The 12,826-nt window shown below is 47.8% G+C and overlaps 1 protein-coding gene across 5 annotated transcripts in view; it reads right to left on the reverse strand.

The window, feature by feature from the left end:
* trpm3 (transient receptor potential cation channel, subfamily M, member 3) overlaps window positions 1-12,826 on the reverse strand; it is a 345,827-nt gene that overhangs the window by 17,285 nt on the left and 315,716 nt on the right. For all 5 annotated transcript variants that reach the window (XM_038804097.1, XM_038804096.1, XM_038804098.1 and 2 more), the window contains 5 exons: window positions 12,633-12,800; window positions 9,844-9,984; window positions 8,243-8,371; window positions 4,766-5,017; window positions 1,543-1,717 (listed from right to left, as the gene is read on the reverse strand). In XM_038804097.1, the coding sequence (XP_038660025.1) occupies window positions 1,543-1,717; window positions 4,766-5,017; window positions 8,243-8,371; window positions 9,844-9,984; window positions 12,633-12,800 (865 nt within the window). The remainder of the gene's footprint in view (window positions 1-1,542; window positions 1,718-4,765; window positions 5,018-8,242; window positions 8,372-9,843; window positions 9,985-12,632; window positions 12,801-12,826) is intronic.

The raw sequence follows: 12,826 nt of genomic DNA on the forward strand, positions 1-12,826 counted from the left end.
GCCCAGGCTATACAAGCCCTGTTCTCATCATTGAACTCTCCTAGCCCCGGTATCATCCTGTGTGGGCAGCAGATCTTGGGGGTTGGGCTAAAATTGGGTTTGGAACCTTATTATGCCATCCCTCAACCATGTACGCTGGTGGTGCATTTACTCGGCCATTGAGGATAAAACAAAGATTTATTTTCAGGAACCTATTTATTGCCACCATCCTTGTTTTCCAATCTTCTTGCTCCAGTCTTTCCCCGCCCCACAACTCTCTGAAATATCCGTGCTCCTCCAATTCCAGCCTGCTGGCCTTCCCTGATTTTAATGGCCTCCCTGTTGGTGGGTGGTGGTATCTTCAGCAGTCTGGGCCCTAAGCTCTGTAATTCCTTCCACAAGTTTCTCTGCCTCGATCTCCTTCTTTGAGACACTCCTTAAAACCTAGCTCCTTGGCCAAGCCTTAGGTCACCCATCCCTAATATCTCCCTCTGTGACTTGGTGCCTCCTGTGAAGTGCCCCTGGGGGCGTTTTACTCTGTCGAAGGTGCCGCATTAATGCAGGTGGTTGTTCTTCTCATTGGGCCCAGAGTGTCACCCACCGACACCACTAATCCATTTCAACCATGACCCTGACTCATTCCAGGCGGACTAGTTTACAATACATCTAACTAATTCCGGGGCAGTAATTCTTTTCCAAGTGTTGTGGGACAGGCTTTAGAGAACCCCAAAGTGTATCATGGAGTTCACCTGACCCACAACGTTTAATAGATTGTGGCATAGGGAGAAAACGGCCCACTCTACAGATGTGGTGGAGCAGAAATGGAAAAGTATTTTTAAAACAAAACAATGTTTATTCTATGAACTCAAGTTAACCTTTTTAAAACATACAGTGAACATCTTAGCAACCATCAATTCAAATACAACCCCCAAAGAATACAACACTAAGTAATCCTTAATAACTTCCCAAACAACATCCAGAAGACAAAAGAAACAGCTTTTAACAGAAGCACATCAGGTTTACATTCACTACTGAGAACATTTAGAATTCCAAATTCACCAAATGATCAAGAGATAGTCTTTTCATGGCAGAGAGGTCAATAGTACACGTGCTTAGTCTGGCTTCAGCTCCAACACTGAAATTGAAACTAAAACACACCCTGCAGCAAACAGCCTAAAACGAAAGTAAAAAGCTGACAGACAGCCCAGCTCCACCGACTCTCTGACATCACTGTAGTAGTAAACACGCATTTCTTAAAGGCACTCTCACTACAGATATTTATATACACCCATTTATAAACACCCATTTCTTAAAGGTACTCTCACTACAGATATTTATATACACACATTTATAAACACCCATTTCTTAAAGGTACTCTCACATGACACAAGTGTAGACTAAGGTTTCTGATTTAACTGTTGCTGATGGGTTTCAGAATGATACACTGCAACACTGAAAGCAAACTTTAGTTCAAAACAAATCGGGCCTGTGACTGGGACATCAGCTGTAAGCAGGCCACACGCCCTCCACCGCCCTCCCTTTTGGCCACCCGCACGCACTCACGATCGATTTGATCAGCAAACACTTCTCCGTAAATCATCCAGTAAGGCATGTAGAAAATGTTCCTGGCCAGCCGCCAGGAAGGGTCCTCATTGGGGTGAAGAATTGCCTGCCGTGCCACTCCAAAGCTCATTAAAATCACCAGCATGATGATTACGAAATACATCATGTCAATCATCTGCACAGAAAGAGGCAAAGTACAGATTAATAGTCAGAGAGGAGTCCGGGGAGGAGAGTTAAAACAAATGGTTCATTACCAAAGTAGCGTGTTGAAATTGAAATTTTCAATTGATCCTCAGCTTCAGCAGCATTTTGTGGTAGAGAGTTCCTGATTTCCACCCCCCCCCCCCCCACCTCCCCCCCCCCCCCCCCCCCATTTGCATATTTAAGTGGGCAGTTGGGCACACTTGAATACGCAATCGCTGGATCTAATCCCTCGCCGAGGTGATGCCAGCCGGGCACCGTTTAGCGCTGGGCTCCACAAACGGGGACCAGGCCAAATGGCACTTGGTGGGGGGGGGGGATGGGGGGGCGGTCTTCCAGACGATTGGAGACCGACAGGTGGTTGGCATCTGGGAAGGGTGGCACCCTGGCACTGTTGAAGCCACCTGGGCACCTTGGCACTGACACCCTGGCAGTGTCACTCAGGTGCCAGCCATACACTGCCAGGATGCCCAGGTGGCACTGCCAGGCTGAGTGGAGCGCTGACATGGTACCAGGCTAGCAGTGTCATGGTGCCAAGATGGCATTTTTCCCATGGAGTCAATTGGGCCCGGGGGGTGGTGCCCTGCCCTTATGGGCTGGGGTGAGGGGAGCTTGAGGACTCCTTAATTAGTAAGTTGGGGCATTGGGCGATCCGGGGGTTACGTTTGGGGGTTCGAGAGATCGGGGCGCCATTTAAAAATGGAGTTCCTCAGTGCAGGAAATGGAGGTAATAATAATAATAATAATTGCTTGTTGTCACGAGTAAGCTTCAATGAAGTTACTGTGAAAAGCCCCTAGTCGCCACATTCCGGCGCCTGTTCGAGGAGGCCGGTACGGGAATTGAACCCACACTGCTGGCCTTGTTCTGCATAAGCCAGCTGTTTAGCCCACTGTGCTAAACCAGCCCCGAGGTAAGTGGGGCCTCAGCAGGGCCTTCGCCACCGAGGCCCCCCAAAAAATATCAGAGTCCCATTCGATAGCGGGGTTCCACCCTGCTGCACCCGCCCATATCGGGCTCTGGTTTTATAATAATAATAATAATCGCTTATTGTCACAAGTAGGCTTGAATGAAGTTACTGTGAAAAGTCCCTAGTCGCCACATTCCGGCGCCTGTTCGGGGAGGCCGGTACGGGAATTGAACCCACACTGCTGGCCTTGTTCTGCTTTACAAGCCAGCTGTTTAGCCCACTGTGCTAAACCAGCCCCGAGGTAAGTGGGGCCTCAGCAGGGCCTTCGCCACCGAGGCCCCCCAAAAAATATCAGAGTCCCATTCGATAGCGGGGTTCCACCCTGCTGCACCCGCCCATATCGGGCTCTGGTTTTATAATAATAATAATAATCGCTTATTGTCACAAGTAGGCTTGAATGAAGTTACTGTGAAAAGTCCCTAGTCGCCACATTCCGGCGCCTGTTCGGGGAGGCCGGTACGGGAATTGAACCCGCGCTGCTGGCCTTGTTCTGCTTTACAAGCCAGCTGTTTAGCCCACTGTGCTAAACCAGCCCAGGTTACTTTGTTAAATCGCGCCCAATTTCTCTCCCTCTCCCCTTTTAACTTTCTTGATTTTCTCAGAAACCTTGGGCGGGATCCTCTGGTCTCCCGTGATTCTCGGCGCTGGGCTGTTCCCCAGCAGCGTGATTCCCTACTCCTGCCGCTTATCAGCGGGATTTCCCATTGAAGCCGCCGGGAAAATCCACGGGCGGGAACGTGCTGCCGATGGGAAAAATGAATCGCAACGGCAGGAGAATTCTGGCTCTTGATCAGACCACCCCTTCATTTCCTAAACTCAAAGGGATACAAACCAACTCTATTCGACTTGTCTACACAATGTAACCCTTTCAACTCTGGTATCATTCCAATGAATTTGGAGTGCGTCCATTCCAACGTCAATGCATGGATGGTTAAAAGAATCAAAACATCTTAATGACATGTTTTGTATTGTTGTGCGTTCCATGAGAGAAGGATACAATTCCTATCTATTTGGGAAAAAATTGATTTTTCAAGTCTCATGTATTTACTTGGTGGAGACAGGATAGAAACAGTCCACTCGGTCCATCTGCTCCATGCTACTTCACTTAACCCACCCCCCACCCTACCCCATCAACAGAACACTCAATTCCTTTCTCCCTATCTGCTTACCTTGCTTCAGCTTAAATGCATCTACACTAGTCACCCCCAACCACCCTCTGTGATAGTGGCTTCCATAATCTCACCACTCTCTGTTCTTCTGAACTCGCTTTGGGATTTATCATTGATTCATTTATAACTATAGCCCTGGATTCCCCCAGAAGTGGAAACATCTTCTCTATGCCTGTCCTATCAAACTCCTCCTTCATTTTAAAGATCTTGAGTACAAAAGTAAGGAGGTCTTGTTGAACTTGTAGAAGACACTAGTTAGGCCTCATCTGGAGTATAGTGTCTGTATAGAACCTTAGTTAGGCCACACTTGGAGTATAGTGTCTGTATAGAACCTTAGTTAGGCCACACTTGGAGTATAGTGTCTGTATAGAACCTTAGTTAGGCCACACTTGGAGTATAGTGTCTGTATAGAACCTTAGTTAGGCCACACTTGGAGTACAGTGTTCAATTCTAGTCGCCACACTATTCGAAAGGATTGTTATCTGAAAAGAAAGAAAGTGCAAGTTTACGGGGATCAGGCAGGGGAGTGGGATTAGACAGAATGCCCTTTCAGGGACCCAGCGCAGGCTTGATGGGCCGAACAACCTCCTTCTGCACTATCACGATCCTGTGATCTTTTTATCTCTTTGCTTGTCCCAATACCATCTCCTTTTTCCTGGTGCCACCATCCCTTTTGTTCTCTGGCATTCCCCGTGCCCCTTATCCCCTGCCCCTGTCCTGGCTTAAAACCCGCTCCATCTCAGATTTCTGTCAGTTCTGCTGAAAGATCATCGCCCTCTGTTTCTCCCTCCACAACCCTGCCTGACCTGCTGTCCAGCGCTTTCTCTCTTTATTTCAGATTTGCTGCATCTGCGGAATTTTGATTAAGGAGGTTATTCATCTTACCATTTTTCCAATCATCATGACATAAGGCCCCAGATACTTGTTGACTCCGAAAATGTCCAAGAGGCGAATATACCAGTAAATGATGTTGACGCAGTAGATAACCCGGCCATAGCTCATGAAGGGCTGCTCCTGCAGGCGCAGCACCATCCCAACAGAGAAAAGCAGGATAGCCATGAGATCCGTAATATTCCAGTATTCCTGCAGCCAGACCTTCACCTTCTGCAACAGCTTCCCAGGCTCTGACATCAGGATCTGATCGAGTCAAAACATTGAATCAACTCAGTGGGAAAATAAAACCCTCAAGGGGGCGAATCACGACAATCCTGCTCGGTCAACACGGAGTCGTATCAGCACTTGGCTCTACGGAGTACGAGGATGCAAGTGATAATGTCACTGGATTAGCAGCCCGGGGGCCCAGGCTGGTGCTTGGGCAACATGGGTTCAAATCCACAGTTCAGACGGAGTGGCCTTGCCTGGTGTCCCATGCTTATCTCATTCACATGTTCCACCTGTTACACCGTACGAGGCTCTTAAACCTCCACTGCCCCTTCCCATTGAATTGAGCCGCGACTCAGCATGAAGAACTTTGCTAACATCTAAAGGGTTACGACGAATGTACACAAATGCGAGTGTGGTGAGAAAGGTCGGTGAGTTACTGGCACAGATTGCCATGGGGAAACATGATGCTATGGCGATAACAAAGACCTGGCTCAAAGAAGGCCAGGACTGGATATTAAATGTTCCTCAGCTCAGTTGGCTGGACAGCTGGTCCATGATGTAGAGCAAGGCCAGCAGCGGGGGTTCAATTCCAGTACCGACTGAGGTTATTCATGAAGGCCCCGCCTTCTCAACCTTGCCCCTCGCCTGAGGTGTGGTGACTCTCAGGTCAAATCACCATCAGTCAGCTCTCCCCCCTCAAAGGGGAAAGCAGCCCATGGTCACCTGGAACTGTGGCGACTTTATTCCTGAATACAGGGTATTCAGCAAACTGAGGAAAGGAAGGAAAGAGGGTGGAGTGGGGATATTAATTAATGAGAGCATTGTAGTACTTGGGAGAGTGGATGTCCCAGAGGGTTCAAAGACAGAATCAATTTGGTTAGAGTTAGGTAATAAGAAAGGTGCAATACATTTCTCGGTGTAGTCTGCAGGCCACTGACAAATTTGCAGGGAAAATATAGAGAGGTGCAAACAATTCATAGTTATAATGGGGGACTTTAATTATCCGAATATCGACAGGGATAATAGGGCAGAAAGGGGCAAGGATTCTGAGAGTGTTTTCAGGAGAGGTTTCCACAGCAGTATGTTTCTAGTTTGATGCACCGTCAATTACCACAAGACGGGAATGGTGGAACAATCGAGGCTTTATTGAACAAGATGTTGTGCCTCCTGTAGCTGCAACCAGAATGGCTGCAGCGTCGGAGAGCGCACACTTTTATACTCCGCCTGCTGGGCCGAGCCAGCAAGCAGGGATTTACCATTGTACCTCTAATATACGGGCAGTGCCGTAATACATATAATATACCACTAGTAGTGTTCACCACACAGTTCAATGAGAAAGGAGGCACTGTTAGACCTGGGGCTGGATTCCCCACTGCCCCACTCCAAAATCATATTCGGCGCGGGGCGGAGAATCCAATTTCACGCCGAACTCTCTGGGACTCGAGAATTGGCGTGATCGCGGAGTACGCCGCGCAGTTGGGGGCCCATTGCCAGAGGCTCGCCCAGCGATCCTCCGCTCCCGACCGGCCGAGTTCCTGATGGTGTGGAACTAACCACCCATTGCCGGTCGGGATGCTGGCGGGGCGGCTGCGGACTCAGTCCGTGGTTGCCCTGGTGGGGGTCAGGGGGATTGGGAACATTGGGGGAGGGGGGCCCTTATAGATGGCCGGGGAGTTCTTGCGCACGGTTAGATGCTCGGGCGCGCGGCTGATTGTGGGATGGTCTAATTTGTGCGTCTGGCTCCGCGGTCCGAGTCCGCCATGGAGCTCGGCGTGGGCCGCTGGAGGCCGCTGCCGTTTGCATGCGCGGACTCCAAACCGGATGTACGGGGGCCCGTATCTGTAGCTAAAGCTGCGAGATTTACTCCGGGTCCCTGCTCGCCCCCTGCAGGGCATTGAATTAGCTGAATTTTTTTACAGGAATCTCTGGAGTAAAACTCCAGCATTTTAACTCCGGCGTGGGGACATAGTCCCATTTTGAGAGAATCCAGCCCCTGGTTCTTGGTGACGAGGTGGGCCAGGTAGATCAAGTGTCAATTGGGGAACATTTAGCGATCATTGTATCATAAGGTTTAGACTGACTATGGAAAAGGGCAATCTGGAGGAAGAATAATTAACACGGCAGGGGGGGGGGGGGGGGGGGGGGGGGGAGCCAACTGCAATGGGGTAAGAATGGACCAATGGACCAATTACACTGGAATCATAGATTGGCAGGAAAAGAGTGGGTGAGCAACGCTTCACCTCCAGACAGGAGATAGTTCAGACTCAGTCAAGGCCTCAAAAGGGAAAGGGAGGGCAAACGAACCCAGAGCCCCCTGGATGACAAAGGAGACAGAAATGAAGATAAAGCAAAGACTTATGACAGATGTCAGGGGGACAATATAATCGAGAACCAGGGTGAATGTGAAAGGGTTCAGAGGGGAGGTGAAAAAGCAAATTAGAAAAGCAACAGGGAGGATGAAAAGAGACTGACATTAAAAGGCAAGTCGTCAATAGGCATATACAGAGCAAAAGGGTGGTAAAAGAAGGAGTAGAGTCAATGAGGGGATTTACAAATGGAGGCAGAGGGCATATGGTACAAAGAGGTATGAGGTACAAAATCAATACTTTGCATCAGTCTTTACCAAGGAAGAAGATACAATCCAGGCGAAGGTGACAGAGGGGGTAATTCAGTCACTAGAAGGATTTAAAATTAATAAGGAGGTGGTATAATAACAATCATTATTAGTATCACAAGTTGGCTTACATTAACACTGCAATGAAGTTACTGTGAAAAGCCCCTAGTCGCCACATTCCGGCGCCTGTTCGGGTACACAGAGGGAGAATTCAGAATGTCCAAATCACCTAACAAGCACGTCTTTCAGGACTTGTGGGAGGAAACCGGAGCACCCGGAGGAAACCCACGCAGACACGGGGAGAACGTGCAGACTCCGCACAGACAGTGACCCAAGCCGGGAATCGAACCTGGGACAGCTGTGAAGCAACTGTGCTAACCACTGTGCGACCATGACGTCCAAGATTGTCTGTAATCAAAGTTCATAAGGCTCCAGGATTGGATGAGAGGCATCCTGGGACATTTAGGAGAGTGAGGGTGGATATTGCCGAGGTATTGGCAGTAATTTAGTCTTCCTTAGACTCGGCGGGGGGGGGAGGAGGACTGGAGAATTGCAAATGTTACTGCCTTGTAACAGTGTGTGCTTAGGCTCACCAGAAACTCAATAACAACCAGAGCATACTTTATTTTCTGCTGTTAGCTTACCTCTCGCATCTTCTCTATGCCAAGTGTGAAGATATAAGAGATGACAATCCACTCCTGCACCGAAGGCCACCGTTCCATCTTCACCAGAACAATGTAGTTAAAAAGCATCAGGTAGCCAAAATAGGCCAGCTGTTTGATAGAAAACACAGAGTTATATCAACGGCAGGAGGTTGGCCGAATTCTCGGGCATCCAATTGGCGCTGCGGCCTTGGCATTTTGGAAGAAAGGGGAAACATCTCCATTTACGTCCAGCAAAGCTCTCAGCTGCCTTTGGCTGGAGTTTGTTGGGTCAGGGGTCGGGGCAGCTCCATGAGGAGCTTTCCTTTGACAGTCTGCAGTCATTCCAAGGTGCCAAAATAAGAGAAATGTAGGAACAGGAGGTGATCATTCAGCCCCTCAAGCTGGTTCTGCCATTTAATCAGTTAATGGCTGATTAGTAATCTATCTCTCCAGTCTCCACCCGGTACATGTTGGGATTCATACTCTCTGGTGTCCTGATGCTTACCCCCATAATTCCCTTTTCTCCTCTCCTCTGCCATTAGCGCAGAAACTCTTATAGTTGGGTCTACTCTTGGGGACCTTCTCCACTGAACCCTCCACTGCTGCTACCCCATCTCACTGCCTCTAAAAATTATCTTTTAATACATGCTTTAATTCGCCTCGCCTAAATCTCTACGATTTGCCTTGGCATGTTTGATTTGTTAAAGGAACTAATTAAATCTACCTGACAACAGAGACATGTTGCCAAAGCTTTTCATCAAGACAAACACAAGAATACCAAATTTCAAACAATCACAACAATATATGCTGCACAATGAAAGGGTGCTGATTGGGTGACAAATTGATCCTGATTGGCTGTGGCGTTGCCAGGGAGAAAGCAACAGCGGACAATAGGCTCCTAAAGTTGCCTGGTAATTCGAAAAAGGTGCAAGGCTTGAATTCTTAAATCGTTGCCTCCATTATTGCTTCGATATTCATTATTGCTTTCTGGAACTCCCTCCCTAACAGCACTGTGGGTGTACCTACACCTTATGGACTGCAGCGGTTCAAGAAGGCGGCTCACCACCACCTTCGCAAGTGACATCTGGGGTTGGGAAATACAGGGAGGGATTCTCCAGCCGCGATCACCTGCCGACTGACCGGACATTCCCGCCAGAGTTTGATGGACCTCTATATGGTTCGCGTCCCACCTGTGGCGATCTATGTGGTGGGTGGGGCGGAAGAATCCATCCCTTATACTGCATTTACCAGCAATATCCACAACTTGATTTTTTATTCAAATCTGGTGATATAAATAATAACTGACCAAAGTACCCAGCTGAGATAGTTGGATTTGAACATGTTGAAGTTATAGTTCTTTAAAATATAGCCCAGGAGTTAACAGTCAGTCACTTCTTCTGCATAAACCACTACCAATTGGATTTGATGTGAGTTGTCCATCTCATGTTATTTTGGATTAATAGTTCTCTGAGAAAAGTCCATGTACCGAGGTCATTGACACTTGTCCTTTAATCTTGACTGAGGAATTACCAATAACTAACAATGTGAAAATTGCACCGTTATTATATGATCCACAATCAACTGTCTGTTATATTGCTTACCGTATGAAACCAGAATTTAACAATTGGAGCATTGTAGAATTCATAAATCTTTCTCCCAAAGGGAATCATCCTGTGTACAGTTGGTACTTCTTCTTCATTTTTCTTTCGAACTGATTCCCCATTCACCCCATCCAACATTGCCTGAAAGCGACAGAATTCCACAGTTCTGAATCATGACCTTTGACAGCCCTGTCTTACAACCAATGGCAAACAATCCGAATTTCCACAAGGGGCTCGTCCACGCTCCGGCTCCTACTAGAGCTTCAGCAGAAGACGACCTCTTGGGCGAAACGGCGTGAATTGGGGCAGGCGTTCTGCTGAATTTGAGCTCGCGTTAGGAAAGGGTCAATGGAAACGAAATTCTGCCGCTCTTCCACGGGGAAGTTTCAGCCGAATGATTTAACGGTTATTAGATCCCAGTCTCACAATGCAGATTCCGAACAGGATCAGAAATGGGAACTCTGGCTCACTCTAATCAATAACAGCTTGCATTTATATACTGCCTTTAACATAGAAAAATCCATAGAATCCCTACGGTGCAGAAGGAGGCCATTCGGCCATCGTGTCTGCACCAATTCTCCGAAAGAGCATTCTACCTGGGCCCGCTCCCCCACCCTATCCCTGTAACCGTGTGCATTGATCATGGCCAATCCACCCAACCTGCACATAATAATCTTTATTAGTGTCACAAGCAGGCTTACATTAACACTGCATTGAAGTTACTGTGAAAAGCCCCTAGTCGCCACATTCCGGCGCCTGTTCGGGTACACAGAGGGAGAATTCAGAATGTCCAAATTACCTAACAACACGTCTTTTGGGACTGTGGGAGGAAACCGGAGCACCCGGAGGAATCCTATGTAGACACGGGGAGAACGTGCAGACTCCGCACAGACAGTGACGCAGCGGGGAATAGAACCTGGGCTCTGGAGCTGTGAGGCAGCAGTGCTAACCATGGTGTCACCGTGCCGCCCTAGGTACCAAATGTCCCAAGGTGCTCCACAAGAACGTTATCAAACAGAATTTGAGATTGAGCCACATAAGGAGATATTAGGACATATGACAAATCGCTTGGTCAAAGACTTAAGAAGTGTCTTCAAGGAGAAGGCGGAGGCAGAGAGTTTCGGGAAGGAAATTCCAGAGCTTTGGGCTTCGGCAGATGGAAGCATGGCTGCAAACATCCGGGCAGCACGGTGGCGCAGTGGGTTAGCACTGCAGTCTCACGGCGCCGAGGTCCCAGGTTCGATCCCGGCTCTGGATGACTGTCCGTTTGGAGTTTGCACATTCTCCCCGTGTCTGCGTGGGTTTTGCCCCCACAACCCAAAGATGTGCAGTGTAGGTGGATTGGCCATGTTAAATTGCCCCTTAATTGGAAAAAAGGAATAGAGTACTCTAAATTTATTTTTTAAAAATGGCTGCAAACATCCAGAATTGGAGCAGGGCAGAGATCTCAGAGGGTAATAAGGTTTGAAGGGCTCACAAGAGAGAGGGATGGGGCAGGACCAGGGAGGTATTTTAAAACAAGGACCAGAATTCATAAATCATGAAAGTTTGGAGTCAACTGGATTAAACCTGAGACTATCCTGGAATTTTTGGTTCTGTTCCAGATTAAAGATGCAGCAAAGGCTGGGAAATGGGCCTAATTGTCTAGTTCGTTCAAAGACACAATATATGCACAATGGACCTTCCAAAGGCTTCCTTCTGTGCTATATGATGCTGTGAAATATTCTAATCCTTTAGGTGGGGATGATATTGTCAGGGGTTGGGTTGGTTGGCAAAGAAACACATATCCATGTTTTCCTTCAATCCATTTTATTTATTTATTTGTTTGTTTATTAATAACTTTAGAGTGCCCAATTCTTTTCGTCTAATTAAGAGGCAATTTAGCGTGGCCAATCCACCGACCCTGCCCAACTTTGGCTTGTGGGGGTGAGACCCAGGCAGACTCAGGGAGAACGTGTAAAGTCTACACGGACAGTGACCCAGAGCCGGGACTGAACCCGGGTCCTCAGCGCCGTGAGGCAGCAGTGCTAATCCCTCAAAGCATTTTCGGACCATTTTGTCTCGCATCCTTCCTGAACCTTTACTGGATTCAATTTTAACACATGATACAAGTAGAATACACTGTAAAGACTCTAGCCATCTTGTGACGTTCACCGATCTTGCCGGCTGCTTTCACGTTTCTCAGTTATTGGGTCAGCTCAGTCTTAGCCCATTCAGTCCTCCCTACCTTGTTGTTTCAGGAACAAGCCTCAGTCTTTTTGGCTGTGTCAGCCTACACTCAGTGGACGGGACTCTTGTCTTTGTCAGAAGGTTTTGGGTTTAAACCCCCTCCAGCAATTTGGTCACATAATCCCAGTTGACATTCCCGCTGCAGTCCCAAGAGAGTGCGGCATTGTACCGGGAGTGCTGTCTTTCGGAGAGACTTTAAACTCGTTCTGCCCTCCTCGGTGGGCGTGAAAGGTCCAAGGGTGCTATTTTGAAGAGAAACGGGGGCGAGGGAGTTCTCCTGCCTAACATTTATCCTTCAATCAACAACACTAACCTGGTCATTATCACATTTCTCTTTGCGGAATCTTGCTGTGCGCATATTGGTTGCTGTATTTCCTACATTACAACAGTGATTCAAAAGTATTTCATTGGCTGTAAAGTGTTTTGGGATGTCCTGAGGATATAAAAGGCACTATATAAATGCAAGTTCATTCTTTAATTTGTTTCACGCTGAACTAGAGAATCTTTTAAGCGTTATCTTTGCAAACTACACAGCTTAAAGGTCTGTAGTGTTTTCTTACTGTGAACTCCATGTCCTCCTCATCCTTATCTTTGACGGGTTTCTCGGGCTCCTCCATTTCCTTCCCCAGTAAGGCCGACTCCTGGCTGTGTGGCATATACGACATCTCATTCTTGTTTTTAAATTCCAGGCTCAGGATCGATGGAGGCAGCAAGATGCCGAGAATAACCTTGGGAATAATCGAGAGACAGACTT

This window comes from Scyliorhinus canicula, chromosome 8, assembly GCF_902713615.1.
Source record: "Scyliorhinus canicula chromosome 8, sScyCan1.1, whole genome shotgun sequence".
NCBI lineage: Eukaryota > Metazoa > Chordata > Chondrichthyes > Carcharhiniformes > Scyliorhinidae > Scyliorhinus > Scyliorhinus canicula.